This window comes from Dermacentor variabilis, chromosome 2 (assembly GCF_050947875.1).
Source record: "Dermacentor variabilis isolate Ectoservices chromosome 2, ASM5094787v1, whole genome shotgun sequence".
NCBI lineage: Eukaryota > Metazoa > Arthropoda > Arachnida > Ixodida > Ixodidae > Dermacentor > Dermacentor variabilis.
The window spans coordinates 137745886-137763700 of NC_134569.1; the positions used below are offsets into that span (position 1 = coordinate 137745886).

General features: G+C 41.6%; 1 protein-coding gene across 2 annotated transcripts in view; it reads right to left on the bottom strand.

The window, feature by feature from the left end:
- LOC142572765 (carcinine transporter-like) overlaps nt 1–17815 on the bottom strand; it is a 41240-nt gene that overhangs the window by 815 nt on the left and 22610 nt on the right. The window contains exons 8-12 of one of the 2 annotated variants that reach the window (XR_012826142.1): nt 14868–15082; nt 12420–12601; nt 10910–11088; nt 6486–6591; nt 52–123 (exon numbers count right to left, since the gene is read on the bottom strand). Coding sequence is in view for 1 of the 2 variants with exons in the window: in XM_075682107.1 (XP_075538222.1) it covers nt 6540–6591; nt 10910–11088; nt 12420–12601; nt 14868–15082 (628 nt within the window). In the remaining variant the exon portion in view is untranslated. Of the gene's footprint in view, nt 1–51; nt 124–1628; nt 6592–10909; nt 11089–12419; nt 12602–14867; nt 15083–17815 lie in introns of those variants that run through there. The other variant, XM_075682107.1, reaches the window with a different exon arrangement.

Genomic DNA, 17815 nt, shown 5'->3' on the forward strand with positions numbered 1-17815 from the left:
TCGAATTCGCATTCTATACAATTTCTACAGTTTAATGAATGAACCACTCACTGCAGTCACTTGGGGGCTGTTGTGTTCTGCTGCACATCACAAAGCCACTGGTTTGATACTCAGGCATGGCAGCTGCGTTCAAAAGGGAGCAGACTGCAAAAAAAACTCATGTACTAAAACTAGCGTACTAATTAAATACTATCTGTTAAAGAACTCCGCTTCGTCAACCTAATTTTGAACCTCCACTACAGCGTAAATCATAGTCTCGCTGTGAATATAGGAAGTACAAACCTCCAAAGCCAGTTTCCCCTAACTCGGACAAAAATAGTTCTCTAGATTTCCCTATATATATCACTGGATGCAGTTGTTCAGTTTGTCAACAATTTCCATAACAATAAGTGTTATGGAAATAGACTACAAATTATATGTTTAAAAATATTTCTAAGCTTGCCTTTAAAATATTTAAATAAGTTACTGCACTCAATTTGAACTGATGTCACAGTGCAGGTCCTTTTAACCTAATAACAGAGCTTCGTGTGAAAGTATATTCACAGAAGATGTCAGCACGTTTATACTTTGTTCAATGTGCAAAACAAGATTTACACCAAACCTTTTTGAAATTACACATAAGATGGGCACCGACTTCCCTTACAGATCATAACATTCGGAACAGTGTGCCACATGCCTCATGAAGCCAATGTAAAAGATGTGCAATAAATGTTTCTTGCATGCCGTGTACTGGCACAGCAGCACCACATTTATGGACTTGTGCGTCATTTGCAGTGAAGTAAGCGAATATGCAGCCAATTTATTTGTCTTTTCTTCATGCCAATAGTCATCAAAATACTTCCCCACTGCGACTCTGTCAAGGTTGCTCTGCTTATGGATGATTTCCAGTAAATTTCAGTACATACATCCATAATCAGATGTGCAGCATCACGACCACCCTGCCGTGCTCAGTGCTACCTTTTCACTTATACCGAGAGTTGCCTTTCTGCATTGTTTGGCATTGCAGCATGCGTTTGTTTCGCTGGTTACAGATCAATATTTTCTCCAAAGTGCACAGAAATCAACAGCACAACAGCAATAGCATAATAGCAGCGCTTTGTTAACAGTGCCAAGGGGATCCACAACCTGTCATTCGCTTGGCAAGATCACTGTGCTGCAGCACAGTCATATTTCGCATGGTGATGCACAGGTAACCTATGGTTACTAAAATCAAAACACACCTTCAGAGCAGCATTTCCACGTATCAGTTGTTCTACTGTCGAACGCAGCGGTGGCTTCTTATAAGCACTAAATTTCCCTATATTTAGACAGACTTCCCCATTTTCCCTAAGCAAAGCTTGCAATCCCTAGATCCAGAGAAGTTTCCCTGGAGTTGGCAGCACTGGTACAGCTCCAATAAGCATTATCGTTGTTATTAACCACTAGGCTTCTTCCTTACAAGGACATAGCAGTATGTTTTCTAGTCTAAGTATTCATTGAAGTATTGCTGAGCTGCCCAGTGAACAATGCAATGTGTTTCTGTAGTATTGGAGCTGGTGTCAAGTTTCTCTATGACACAAATGAACATGGCAAGGAAGGAGAAGAAATGGCACCAGCAGGCACAAAAGAAAGAGGGCTGTATGCAAACAGTCTCTTTAACATTTTACTTCCAATTCCAATGCATCTGACAGCTTCATCACTTTTCACAAAATGAATGAAGAACGAAGAAAGAGGCTAATTATTAGTGCAAAAGGCTTCATTTGAAAACTTGTTACTATAACAGCATGTAACGAAAAAAGATATACCTGCAGGTCACTGAGAACTTCACAATTGCATACAATGTTACACAAGTACACCCGCGAGCAAAAGTATACGAACCACAGGGTCGCTGAAAAAACTGGATTTCTTTTTAATTAACCCACATAAATGGAAACTGACAATTGCACTTGAAAATTAGCAATGCCAAGTTTGGATTGCAGTCTTTCATTTCAAGTTGCATTCACAGACAGAGGAGAAAATTTGTTTTATTGCGCAATCCCTGGTCCGTATACTTTTGGTCACGGGTTTACATCATTGAACATAAGTACTAAGTCAGAGATCATACATATGCAAATGCTATTTGGAAACAAACATGGCAGGTTCTTTAGTGTAGTACTTTGTTCACTTCTTATGGTGGCCTTTATTTCTTTCGATATGTATATGGACAATATGCCACACAGCACTTTTCACACTGTGTAATATCAATGTTGAAATGGGTCCTGAGATATTAAAAGTTGCACTCTCTCTAGCAACACCAAAAACATATATGACCTGTCAGGGCCATTTTTCACATCGTTGGTAATGAATAGCATACATAGCATCAACAAATAAAGTTTTAACACTGATCGATGGCTAATGATTATAATGAGATTCAAAAGAGTGCTTCTTTTACACAAATTGTAAACCACCTGCTGAATCCTGTAATCTTCAGTATATCATAAAATGTGCCATGGCCTTCAGACTATTCTTTCTTTATGATTTCTTAGCAGAATCGCTTTAAACTGTCGATCTAGATAGATTTTAAGCACAGAATATGGTGTCACATATAATATAAGAGGCATTACACCATTAATGCAAATAATGGCTTGTGCAGATGTGAAATCGGTGCACTCACAGAAAATTTGGGAGTGCATACTAGCTGCCTAAATTTTGAAAGGACCACTTGTTCACGAAAAACTTGAACTCGGTATAAACATTCAGCTTTCCACCATGGCAAGCTCATTCTCCCTTCTTACCCAAAACAATTCACTGAGCTTATGACAGTAAGCTCTGCAAAAGAGTCTGTGCTTTCAATACCCGAAGAAAAGCTAAAACAAATTCATCAAGCATGCAGCCAAAAAAAAAAAAAAAGAGTACCATATTTTAGTGTTTAACACCTCAACCAAATATTTACATACGTTAAGAACACTGTGATGGACAAGTTATTCTCAAATTTTGCCTTCAGGCCCAGCTTCACTGTATTAAAGAGGGCATCACTGCGTAGCCATACCGCTTTTCAACACAGAGCAGCAGCAATGACAAAACATTTAAAATCATATCTGGAGCTTTGGCTTGAGTGAACAATTGCACCAGACTGCTCTGACAAAATTTTGCTTCTCCTGGGGGTTGCGATTTGAATGCAGGTTACATGCAGAGATAGGTTGCATGCAACAAGGTGCAGAACAATTAGTGAGGCACCATATACGCAAATTATTTAAGCAAGTGCTTTACCACAGCACAGGTATTCTTATCACAACCTTGCATTTTAAAGCTTTGCCCTAACAGCCTACTGACACTCTCCTTGCCTACATGATCATGCGATAAAGAGAGAGAGAGCAAATGATAAGGAAAGGTAGGGAGGTTAACTAGGACTGAGCCCGGTTGGCTACCCTACACTGGGGAAAGGGAAAAGGGGACGGAAAGATTAAAAGAAGAAGAGAAAGTCCACCGGGGATATCGTTCAGTCACTCAGTCCGGATCATAGTCGCTGACTCAATCCAGTAGCCTTCAATATCATGCGATAAACATGTTGCTAATGCACCTCACCTCACAGTCAATGAGTTGATTTCTGCAAACAAAACACACTACACCCTTAATTCAGTCATTAGTGCAAAAGATGTCATTTGAATATTTGTTACTAAAGCAGCGCATGGTAATATCAAAGTAACGCCACTCGAACACAAAGAACTTCATGTTTACACACAAGTAACATGGCTAATGTTATTCGTAGGCTACAGGTCACTGCCTGCATATGATTAACACTAGCATTCGGAACATACACCATAAATGCTGCAATGGATTGTACATACAACGGACAAAGCACTTTCACACTACAAATGGTCAGCAACCACTTAACCACGATATTCATATTTTATAACATATAAAATGTTGGAGGATGTGTTGTACAAACACTTGAATGCACCTCACAAGAAGCTAAAGTGATCAGGATTCCCAAAGCCCAACAGCATCGCAAAAAAAAGTTGGGGGAAGGGAGGAGTCAGAGGATCATAGGGATTTAAGTGTGATACTGTATTTGAACAATACAAAACAAGCTTTCCTAAGAACTACCAACCTGAGAAGGGACACTGCTTAACATTGGAGCAATTAGCCAAATATTGCACGAACTTTTCTTTTAATCTGCAATTTTGTACAAAAAGTGCGGAGCTAAGCTGCCTGGCCAATAAGCTTTATGAGAAAAATCAGTCTTGTGATGGCAGTGTGCATAGGTAGCGAAAGTAAATTGGGGGCGACGGCGCAGATCCAAGAAGGCTAATCTAGAATTTGAAGGCCAAATGGTTCTATAAACTACAGCGACCCACTGCCGTTTCGCTTCCATTTGCAAACACAGCTTCTCAGTGCTACGCTCAACACAGCGCTACTCTGTTCTTCATTCAGATTCTCATTGTATGCATGGCTGGCAGGGATACTCTTAATCTTGTCTCTATGCTACATCTTAAAAGCCCTGCAAAGCAGGAAAAAAAGATAATAGTTCCACCCGTCGACCATAAAGGTGCCTCGTGGTAGAAAGGAGGGCATACTCATTGTGCATCGCTAATCTATCCCTGTCAGCCAGCATCACTCGTGAGAGGGTTAGTGGCAAACAATGCTACTAGTTGGTTGATGTGATCCTTAGCTTCCACTGCACTGCAGAAAATTGGAAACAAAGAGTATACATAGGGCCAGACCATGAGAATACTTGTGTGCACCTACTGTCAGCAATTCGGTGGGACGACATTGAGCGTTTTTTTTCTTGCCCATCTTGGGCAGGGACGCTCCACATCTGTCTTGCAGACAGCAACTTGCACTCTGGCATTTGCCAACTAGGGAGGCACAGGGGTGTGTCAGAGCACAAAACCAGTTGGAACAGTGGGATGTCTGGTCACTTTAGCTAATATATGTAACTTGGAAAACAGCCACGAGAAAGGATAGAAGTCAGAGTTGCATATATATTTTTTTTCAAGAAACATGAAGACCAAAGCATACAAACTAAAAAGGCACAGGGGCAGTATAGTGTTTTGGTATATTAGCTTTTCTCTTGCTGTTTTGCATCATAAGGATGAAAGTGAGAAAAATTTTAAGGTGACAGTATGTAAAAAAAAGCTAGGTGCATCTGAAAAGTCAGTGCATCCACCAGTGCTAATTCTAACCCATAATTCCCACATGTTGTATGTGGCACACTCGCTACCACATATTTTACAAGCTCGTGCTGTATGCATGAAAAACTAACAGATTACATGGCCTGAAACAGTAAACATTCGTGTATGACGATAACGTAGGCAGGTACTATCATTGCCTACTCCTCTTTTGACACATTGTGGCATCAATACATTGTCAAAAGATTGCGGTAGCTCAATATATGTTAACTAAATTACGGCAAGGCTTCTCATATTATTTTCCGATTTCTCTCCCATTAGTCATGACAGACAGCTTCCCCGAAAATCATTGACTTTTCTGTCACTTCTGCTTAACGTGTTAATGTAGCCATTTTCAGAAACCATATGAAAACCAACATTACCTATATGTATGAGCAATAAATGAGTGTAAAAAAAATATGCCTTACAAATCACAACTCACCATCATGAAGAAGCATGTACAAATTAGTGGCTCCCTTCTTTTAGCTGACTGTGCCATCAATAGGCACGTAGTACTACCTTACAGAATTGTCATAAAGTGCCACATCTTTACTGCTGTAAAAGTTGCAACCATACCTTTACTTGAGTGTCACCTACAAGAATTTGCATTTCCTCCTTAAGGTAAAACTAAGAAAACACATAGCATGTATTTTTATACAGCAACTAATCACAGACAAGTTACTTGTCTATGGCACTAGTGATTACAAACTCTTCACAGTTTGTGAAAAATCCTTTTCACAAGGCACTTTCATTCCTACAAAACTTACAGAGCTCTCGTCGCTTTGCCAATAAACCCAATATCGGGCTTTATCAGCAAAGCAATGCATTTTTAGCAACTTCCTACATTGTACTCCTCAACTTTTGCCACATTTTGGGCTTTCCTTGCACAGAGCAGCATATGCCAGCTCAGTTAACTAGATCACATCAGTGAGTATGCGGTACAAAAAGTTGTATGGATGTACAGGATGTGGGTTCTGCAACAAACCTGAATTAGCAGACAACATGCCCATTTGCAGCCTGTAAAACAATAGAATGACATGTTGTTCACACATATTACTAATGCAAGCAGAAAATCTAATTCCAAGCAGAAAGCGCAAGCTGCAGAGACATTCAGCCGTATTGCAGATACCACACCCTCTAAACTTTTGGTAGCAATACTACAGATCAAAGAAAAATATTGCAGGCGTACTTAAATGATTTCTTCAAAGGTAGAAAGTTTGTAAGTGTTCCTAAATATTAAAAACTCCCGAGACATTTTTACTACTGCCTCGTAATTTCATCATGAATACAGCGAACATTACAAAAAATCTGTGAATGTGCCCTTCACAACGACATAGAAGCGGTAAATGACCTAACTCAATGCTGATCGTGCCAAGCACTCGTAGATGAAGACTGCAGATTGTCCCATGCCTAGCAGCTCACTGCAGCAGAAACACTGGGTGGATCACAGTTTGTTGGCTCGCTGAAAAGAAAGAAAAAAAAAAAGAAAGGGCATGAGGACCCAGCGCAGCCTTCTACACCCACAAGTGTGTTAGACTGAGTCTGAATACATCGTGGAAGCACCTCTTCGTTTTTTCTGGCACAAGCTGCTAAGGCTGTCCAGTATTGGCAACCAGCAAATTCTTGCATAATCTCTCTTCTCAAAACCACTGATATATGCTTATTACAGCCTGTGTCCCTTAAACAGAACCACTAGAATCACATCCTGTATGTCCAGGTTGAGTCCAACAGCAGAATAAATTGGAACATGGACAAAAGCAAAGAAAACCTAAACAACACATGAATATGTGAAAGCATGGCATTGCATTGCTGCATATCCTGGCCACACACACACAAACTTTAATCCCAAAAGTTCACATGAGAGGCTAAATGACACCAGTGTGTATTACGACAGATCTGCAAACATGGAAATTGAAATGTGCATTACAAATCCAGATAGACTTGCTCACATTTTATTTCACGTTGACAGTACATCACTTAAACTTAAAGCCTGGCACACATACCCTTAAAAAAAAATCACATTCTGTGGTTTTACGTGCCAATACTATGATCTGATAATGAAGCATGCAGCAGCGGGGGACTTCGGAATAATTTTGACCACCTAAGACCCAGTGCACAGTACACAGGCAATTCTGCATTTCGCCCCCATCGAAATGTGGCTGCCGCGGTCGGGATTTGATCCCATGACCTCACATTCAGAAGCACAACACAATAGCTGCTAAGCTGCCATGGTAAGTTTGCACCCCCCCCCCCCCCCTTGAACCCTTCAATATCTCTCCTGCAATTCTTGATGGTGCATCAGGCTATGACAATCTTGGCACATTTTCTTTCTTTTTCCCCTGAAGAGACAATCTGTGGGCTTTCTTGACTGCTATTTTGGCAACTTAATAATATTTAAATCTTACTCTCTTCTTTTCATATGGCTATCTGCATGAAGGCTTAGCAGTATTTCCAGTTGCATTTCTATGATACCTGGTGGTAGCACAAGCTGTTATGACCTCCAGGTAGCCACAATTTCTTTTTTCCAAGAATGAGATGCAGCATTTGCAGTCATTCCAAAGACAAGCACTGGCATGGTTTGGTCAGGTGCCAAAGTTGGTGCACCAAAAACATGGCAGCAAGTACTGCAGTACTAGTACTCACTACTAGTTCATTACCATAACAAATGACCATGTTTAACTGTAGCAGTAAAGTATCTGAAATATGAAAAAAAGAACTGATATCGCTAATGAGGCTTTATTGTCTGAAAGCTGTGCTGTATGCTAGGAAGACTTCAGATTAATTCTGACCACCTACAGCTCTTTAACATGCACCAATACTGTATTTGCACAATTCTACCCAGCCACCAATTATAACACATGGTTATATTACCGCCCAAATATTTTAAAAAAGATAACTTGGTGTTGATTATAATTAGACCTTAGTTAATGCCTACGGTGTTGAAACGATATTGTGGAACATACAAAGGCACACAGACATGCACACCAGTTGAATCTTAGCGGCTAGTCACTATCAGAGTCTGATGACACCTCCTTTTTGCTGTCTACCGACCACAGAAGGCCACCTTCAGTACCACTTAATGCATTAGGAACCCCACATTTCTGGAAGCTCATGCAACCACCGCCTGCGGAAGGGCATTCCGCGCACCATGGACCCACCTTGTGATGTCTCCGCGCATCACTTTCTCCAGACGACCCAATCAATGGTAGTATGGCCAGCTACCTTGCATTGAGCTTGTTTTTTAGTAAGAATCAGTTTCCTTTTTAATATTGAGAAGAATTATTTGCGATTGCAATGCGCATGCAAATTTGGATGCACATTTTATTAAAGAAGAGGTGCACATTAGAAGCGTGTAAATATGGTACGTCAGCATGGAAATGCTCTCAAGTTCTGTTTTTTGTCAGACTAAAACTGCCATGACTAAGAATTTGGCCAGAAACCTTATGCTCAGCCAACGCCTCCTTTAAAAAGATGCCTGCTGCGTGCGCCGAAAACCTGCTGCCCTTACATTTCCCCTTTTCCTCCTTTCCACTTGAGGTGGTAGCTAGCGATCTTTGCGGTGGTCGCTTGCAACACATGCGCGCATGCGCACATCACCGCATGGCAGCGCGGCCGGCGCGGCCGCCACTACCGCGGCGACTCCACACCACCCCAGCCCCCTTGGCGGAGATATGGAAGTAGGTGGCGCCATCTCTTGACAATCGACTGCAACTCAAGGCGCAACAGCTACAATGGGTAAGCGAGCGACGCCGCAGGCATCTTTCTAGAGGAGGCGTTGGCTCAGCTGTAGGAAAGACATACACTGAGCCACTGATAATATTGGATCGGCCTATATTTACACTGATTGAAAAGCATTTAACATCATGCTAAGATTCATACTTTGTGGGCTTGACACAAAGCAATGCCTTTATGTTCTCAACTTATACAATAGAACTTGAATGGTACAATCCTATTTCGTAGGTTTTTCCAGTACCAACGTTCATCATCTAAAACACAAAAAAATGACCCAATGCAGTTAGGCTTTTTTTTTTTGCTGGTTAATACATTCCCAGAAAACATGATCTTTCAGCGCCAACATTCAGTACATCATCAAACTGTGCTTGTGATATGTTTTCCAGCTGCTATATTCCATAAGAACAAGAAAAGGCACGAACCACAAACGACAGAGAGCAGTACGCACCCATCAGAGCTGCTTCCCAGCGTTACTTGCATGCCCATCTCATGTGAAAATGTCAGCATACATTGTTCCCCCTCCCGGTGACAGCAAATCAACTCGCGGAACACCACACATCGCATTCGCAGCTATCTAGCAGGTGCGAAGTGAGCATCATATTTTGTGCTGGCAGCATCACATTCTACACAATAGAAAAACGACGTGGTCTGGGACCGCTTGGGCCCACTAGATCGGCAACAGTTTTTATGAGGAGGTAAAGCTTGCACCCAAGTCCTCCAATGAATTTTTTTTCTGGTCGTGACATTTATGTGGGACAGCTTACTATGCCACTCAAGGATGCCGTGACATGTTTCAATTTGTTGTTTAATGGACACTGGCTATAAGCCTGGTCAGGCTAACCTGTGCACGTCTTCCCACCAAACTGTGGAATGAATGTTCCCCACTGTAGCATTATAGCAGACAGAGCAAGGAGCAGTGCATGCAACTGACAATCTAAAACAGCACAACTCTTGAAAAACAAAACCCTTTTTATGGTGACTAGTAGTATTGCATCGATGTTGCATCATGAGAATATTTCACTGCCTTGGTAAAATGGCCTGTTAAGGATGAACCACATAGTGCATAGGCTTACTATTAACAGTAACTGAATAGAAATCATTGCACTGAATGTGCATTTAGAGATTTTTTGGATAAACAGAATTGTGCCATTTGTGGCTGTCCATTTAATGCATCGGCTTCCTGTGCCTACTTCCATATGCATTAAATGCACCCAAATTTTCCTTCTTTGGCCAACAGACAGCACCATCTTAATGACCCAGTGCTACATCATTGTTATATTGTGTGGCATATTAAGCTATGCCAATGTTTCATCAACAGAAAAAAAGAAAGTTGCAGTTTTGCCCGAAGTATGCTTAGTGATACATAGAAGTATTAGGCTATTACACAATGTAAGGTTCAGTTTTATGGATTCAGTATAAATTGCAGTAAACGTTTGCTTACTAACTAAACACACATGGTGTCATGAGCACAATTACGCTAATGAACAAATTTCACTTCATGACCCTGAGCACTTGCAGTCGCAGCACTTGTGTGATGAGGAGCACTGGTAGCAGGGAGTGCACAAAGCGAATGTTCTGTGCTGCCACTTGCTTTACCATTTAAATAAACTGCGCAGTGCATTCAAAACTCAGCAGATCAAGTAAACTCCAAAACTCACGGGCAGCACATGCACCATCGCAGCCGTGACAGCACAGTACCGGTGATGGCAGAAACATGCTTCACATCTAATTTCTATGGCTATAAAATGTTACCAAATAAAACATTATCAAATGACCCTTCCTGTACATTCTGTGCTTGAAAGTGTAGTGTTGGGGGAGTAATCATCCTCACTGGATACTTCATGCGTGTAGCTCGGTTTCCCAAATGGGAGAGGGTAGTGTGCGCATAAGTTGTTCATAGACATCTATACACGAAATAAAGAATCTAGCTTTCTCTTCTTGAAAAGTCGCACTTTGAACCAGGAAAATCAGATCAGTATGTCGCAAGGTCTCAATAGTTGGCTGGAAATTATTGACCGTTCTGAATGACAAAGCCAATAAAGACTGACCCTTTGTCCCCAAGGCAAGGAAAATCCAAGATGCGCTGGTCTGCTCCAAAGAGTTCCCCGTCTTGCAAGGTTTGTGGCATGTGCTTGCCTTTGGTTTCAGGCAGGAACAGGGAGAGGATACTCAGAGCCAGCGACATGACACCAGTGATGAGCATTGGGTATGTGGGGTCCAGGCGAGACTGCAGAACACACAAAGACAAATCGTTGGCAGAAATTGATGAAGATTTCGCGATTCAAGGCCACTACGAATGGCTAAAGATCAAAATTATTGCTCAAAGGATAGCAAACCAGCCACAGGGGACTGTAATTGCTTTTTAAGACACTAAAATCCAACAGCCGGTAAAGAAATTATCTTGCTACCCTGAATTCTAAATAGGGAGCTGCAGGAATAAATCATGTTTTGATTTGTCACATACTGAGTGCTGTATCAATGGAGGAGTGCTAGATGTACAAAGCTCTTTCTGCTAAACTGCTGGTCGATTTCCCCTTAAATTTCACATTATTTACCCCCCCCTCTCCCTCCTCCCAGTTTTGTCCACAATAAATTCGAAGTGGATGTTGTCTGCGGCAACGCCACTCAAAACATGTTGATTCCAATGCAACACAATGGTGGTGCCATCTGTCACAAGCTTTCATGAACACCACGTAGTTGCTGCAGGCATGACAGATGGCACCACTGTTTTGTTGACAAGCAGACCTCTTTTAGTGGTAACACCACAGACAATGCCCACTTTGGGCTTATCATGGATGAAGCTGCTAAATAATGCCCGCAAATGTGGCATTAAACTAAATTTCATGTAAAATGGTACCTTTGTGCGAAATTTGAACAGTGATCAGCCAGCACTTCAGCAGAAAGTCGTTATGCCAGTGCTCCTACTTACACAACACTTTGGATGTGAACAACCAAGCATACATTCAATTAAATTGCAAACATAATGATGGCAAACAATTATACATCCAAATATGAATGCACTCTTAACACTAAATTTTTTGCACAGGTGACAGGCCGCTGTTAGTGACTTTTTCACTGCTACAAAACCAACATAAAAGCAACAAATTCAGCAACACTTTTCCTTCACTACGATGTAGCACCCAGTGTTTCTTCGCTGATCTGATGTGCAGTAATTTAATACTATATGCCATGGCCTCAGATCAACTATTCTAAATCTTCCAATGCCACAAACCAGCCACAACACTACATTTTGCAGCCCAAATGGAACCTGAATGAGCTGCCAGAACAACAACAGGAATTGTATATGCCAATAAAATCTGGTGTCCTTGAAGATAATGTCCTTCTTAATCATACAGAAAAGCCATTCGGTTGGTATTGAAAATGGCATCAAGAAGAGAAAAAAAGGAGTCTTTAGAAAGATGCAGAAAATCTGCCTGAAATTGTAACTATGAAAGATCAGCTTACAATGGCCACACACGGGCCATAATCAGCCCTAATTTAGGGCTAAAATCGGCCCCAAAGCAGATAAAGTAAAAGCTTATGCTACCTAACACTTACCAAATAGACAATAGATGGGCTAACATAGAGGCTGAGGGTGCCGGCAAAGCGTAGAAACGCCAGGCCCCGACCCCTGAGAACGGTTGGGTACACCTCAGCAGAATACTGCATGATGGTGTCATACTCGGCCGTCAGGCACACCCTCATTAGAAGGCTCAGCACCAGCACGGAGACTTGGGAACCTGAACAGAAGGTAAGTTCACAATGTGCTATCAATGCAACAGAATGAACATAAGCACTGGAATACTTATGTATGAGCCGTGGATTAAAATATATATATATGGGACTACAAAATGAAGCTTTGGCATACCATTTGTGTAACTGCAAGCTTCTTCATTTCCTAAAGGCAAAAGCACCTTTCTCATAAAGTGCAAAGCGTTAGTGATATGTAACAAAAATACTAAGCAGCTTTAGCAGCTTCAAACATAAGATCATTTTAGTTATGGCACCAGCTCATTGTCTGCGTTTCCACCTGTACATCTTCTTCAGAAAATGTACTTCAGGTGTGAGTGAATGACGGAGTCTATGATGGCCAGAACTTTGAGAGCCGCTGCCCTAATGGACTGTCATTTACAATACAAAGTAGCAACAGGTTCTTCGGAATTCAACCACCTTCTTCCGAAAAAAATTTGTTTCATAAACTTTGCAAGAGTTGTGTTTCGTCCTTGTTGGTACGACATCTTTTCTAGTGCTTAGCACAAGAAACTTGAGACATAACTGGCAAAAGTCAAGGCACTCAAGTAATACTTTCAACAGTTGAATATAGTGCTTATGTGTGTCTCGACTACTGTCCGTCTTGTCTCAGGTTTCTGCTCTAGGCACTAGAAAGCTTGTTCCATCTCTGTAACAATCTCACATAAGGAAATCACTAACAAAATTCTGATAATGTAAACAAGGGAAGTAAGAATCCGCAACTGCTTTGACCATTTAGAGTGACATCATGGACTGATCAATTCCAGCATATGAGGTTTCCACACATGAAAAGGTGTGTACACGATGGCCCAATGTCATCGCACACAAGCACTCTTCAGACCTAGCATAAAGAAAAAAAAAGACAGTGATGCATGCTGCATTGCTTGCCTGAGGCAATTGTTGGCAGGGAGTGCTCCATGCAATCAGTCTATAATATAAGGAGTTAATGCAGTCGCAGGCATCGAGTGCTCCACAAGAGAAACGTTAACATCAACAGGCATCAGCCAACAGAGAAATTACAAATCACAAACAGCACATCAGCTGCAGCATTAGTGGAGTGTGTTCTATCGTACAGTTTGGCAAAAGAGTTTGCAGCAATATTTCTGTGGGAACGCTTCAAGATGAAACCCCACGTAAACAAGCCGAAAGAGTGGCCATGCAAAAGAAAAAAACACTGTCTTGACAATGGCATAGCAGAGAGCTCAAGCCAGGGGTAATACTAAAACTACATGGTTTAATGAGTTCTGACACGTGCAGAGAAACTCAACAAGGCAAGACCTAAGGTTGCTCACGCATTGTAACCAATTCCTGTGCTGAACCAGGACCAGGTGCACTTTCCAACATAGCTTACAAACTTTTTTAGCCAGGGTGCACCTCTTGCCGAACCCTCGGTCCACCATTTATTTTCAATTCCAAAGCAAATCCCTTTCAAGCAATAAGAGCATTTTTCCACTCATCACTGGTTAAGGCACAGCCTGTTAAAACAACACACGAAATGATCGCTATTGCTTTCACAATATGGAGGGCAAGCACCTCTTTGAATATCAAGTCCTAGTACGGGTGAATATTGCTCCCAACCTGAGGCACCTTCTACAGAGAAGCTAACGCTGCAAATTAGATAGAAGGACGTCCAATACACTGGGATAATAAGCTTTCGGGGCTGCCTTATGGCATAGAAAAACAAACTATATAAAAAAAACTGTAAACACGAATTGAGTTGTTGGCGTTTCAATTCAGTTATTAGCACCAACAGTTTCCAGTAAGATTTGCAGATTTTTCTGTAGCTAGCCATCTACCATATTTGACAGCACATTCCTGATACAAAGGAAATAACATTCTTCTGTAGGATTTTGCAACTGCAGTGGTGTAGCTGATCGTACGAGCGATTTTTTTTATTTGAATTTAGTTGCTTTTCATAAGTGTTCATCCATGGAAACAACAAAGTGTGCAAACACTGTAGAGAACTGTGTTGAAACTAAATATGTTCCTTTATACTAGCCCTTCTGAGTTAAGCCAAAGACTTGTGAAACATCCTACATACAACATACCAGACAATAATAAATTTGATAATATATTACCATCCTTACTTTCATTTAGTTTCTGTTAAGCTCCTCGCTGTTCAAGTACCTATCTTCTCCTGGAGAATATAGAGTAATCATACACGAGCCTGAACAACAAATAAAAGCTTTAAGCCATGGTAATAATTTCGGATGTTTCCCTCTAAGAATATTCAAGTTTTGCTTTTGCAACATTCACCATTGCGGAAGAGAATGGACAGGATGCCAACAATGCCAGCAACACCCGTCACAATAATCATGGGCCAGCGACGACCAAGCGTGTCCAAGCCAAACAGCACAAGCAGCATTCCAGGCAGCTCCACTAGGGAGCCCAACGTGTACGAGAGGTAAACATCTGTGCCAAGGAATGACGTGTTGTAGACGTTGGTGTGGTAGCAGCAGTATGTGAAAAACCTGAAAATTGGGAGAAAAAGACTACATTGAGCACAGAGTCGCTCCTAAAAGAAATCACTCATGATTTAAGCGGTTCTAAGAAGTCAGGCAAAAGTTTTGTTTCTCAATGGTGTCCCTATTGCGGAAGGAAATTTATCCTATCGCATGCAGAAAATGTTGCGGCACCACTCATGGCGTGCCTCTACCTCATTCTGGATCATGTCAACTATAACTGCTGAGGGAGGATAAGCGCTAAAAATTCCATACACAGATAAAAAATTTGGAGAACGCTTAAACTTCGTCTTTAAGAGTGGAATGCAATAGCATTCAAAGATCCCTACTGCTTCTCACGCTTTCCGGCAACTGGAGCGGATGTAACAGTAATGTTTACCGGAAAACGCTGGCCACGAACGCGATGCACAAATGCGGGCTTTGTGGCAGAAGTTTTAGTGCAAAGCTTCATTCCTGTATCTTTAAAACTATAATAATATATCATGCCCACAACGCCGAAACTGCAATTGAATGATAGGCGACTTGCAATATAGCGCCCACCCCCTTCCGTACGTAAACGTGGCTGTATGACTCACTAGAAGATCTGGCTGGAAAATAACGGTTATCTCCACTGTTACCTGGGATGCAACAAGTCTGGCCTGTAAACATAAAGACACATGATAGTGCACAGTCATGTTCTTCTCTGGCCTCATTTCTAGTGCTGTTCATTTTTTCAAGTGATGTACCAGCTAGGTCATCAACATACATTGTATGAATGCATCAATTCGTAAACGAAATTTTAGTTTTCTTTAATATCATTTTTAAAGATAGCATAAGTATGATAGCATAATGTGATGTGAAGTGGTTGCCCGCCTTAGCAATGAAAAACTTTTGTTAGAAATTAAACAAAGTGTTGTTTCAGCAAAAAAAAAGTGTGCATCCTTGTTAAATCATTCTTGTCTATGGAGCGCTAAAAGTTTGCCTTTGTCTGGTGTACAACTTCCAAGCGTGCACGCACACAGAGAGAGAGAGAGAGAGAGAGAGAGAGAGGGGGGGGAGGGAGGGAGACAGACAGACGGACAGACGGACGGACGGACGGACGGACGGACGGACGGACAGACAGACAGACAGACAGACAGACAGACAGACAGACAGACAGACAGACAGACAGACAGACAGACAGACAGACAGACGAAGGGGGAGGAGTGGTAGTTGTCCGCGGAGAAATTCCCCCAAAATAAATTTCTGGCTATGCTACTGTGGCAGCACCTATACAGCCCAGACCGCCCACTTTGATCTGGTTGTTACTAGCTTTCCACCCTGACAGCAGAAAATAAATGGTAAACTTCGTCATTCCTTGGTCTCATCTCACCCTGAGGGCAAATCATTAGGCATGTTTTGTCATTATTATTGAGATCAGTTATCTTTTATTCTGCTAGGACTATAAGGCTCTGCCAAGCTGCAAAAATGGTTTGATTTCCAGTTAAGAGATGGTGCCACAGCATTAGCGCTGGTGATTCATTGACGGTGTGGAACGCTATAAAGGGCGAATTGTTCACTGCATCATAAATTTACTACTTTGCTCTAGTAAGGTGCGCTATGACGGCTGCGAGAAAACACTATGTAGACACCAGGTAGACAATAAGATGTGGGTGACATTTATAAGGACTTTCGCCCTTTCTAACATTTAAAGAGGCTGCAAGGAACGGCTGAGAAAGTGTGTAATTGAACTGAAGCCCTGCTGTCGTGTTCACATAAACGGAGCTTATGGTTACAATGTCAAAACATTTATTGTGTCCATCAACCAACTGTGGAACATGTATAAACAGGATGGCAAGCAGACGTTTAGTAGATGACACAGCACAGATAAACATATGTTGGTCGGTATTCGGCCTTTCCATTGGTTAAGGAGTGCTGCAACTTCCGTAGTGCTGCAAGGAACTACTGAAATAAAGTATATGTCATACGCTGTATTTGTCTACGAAAAATGTTGAGTGTGAACTGGGGCTCTATAAGCAGCGACAGCTGAAAACATATACAGTTGATTCCAGATATATCATACTCAAACAGTACATTGAGTTATTGTGAACATTGAACAGTTGTGAAATCTTTACAATCCCATCCAAAGGTCTAGTGATGCACTAAGCATACATCGAGCTCCCTTTCATTGCCACAGCTGATATATCGGACACGGCAGCATGCCCCTGCAAGTGTGCTTCTCCTAGCGGAAACATTTAATGGCGACAAATTTGAAACGGCACTGTTCTGGCATGTGCTGTAAAACAAGAGATTGAATCTGAAGGGCAGTACATGCCATGGAGGAAAAATTAGCACGGTGAGTGTTTTAGTTTTGCTCACTGCACATATGGATGACTCATGCAAACTGTGTCATAAGAAGCGAACAAACACTGACATCAATATATTGACTAGTTGCCTTCACCCAAAAAGATCCCGTACTCGTGACGCCTGCAGCAGAAAGGATGTTCCACATCTGCTGCCAAGGTTTGTGAGTGGTGACGCTGGCTAACACTCCCAGGTTTCTAGCAGGAAAATAAGTACCCAAGAAAGTGTATGGGGAAACGGCGCCACAGTAGCTCAATTGGTAGAGCATCGCGTGTGAAATGCAAAGGTTGTGGGATCGCTCCCCACCTGCGGCAAGTTGTTTTTTAATCTACTTTCATTTCCATTAATTTATAATTTCTTTACTTCATTTAGCAAGTACAAGTAGTTTCCCCTGTGTTGTCTTTGGTTTCAATGTTTGTT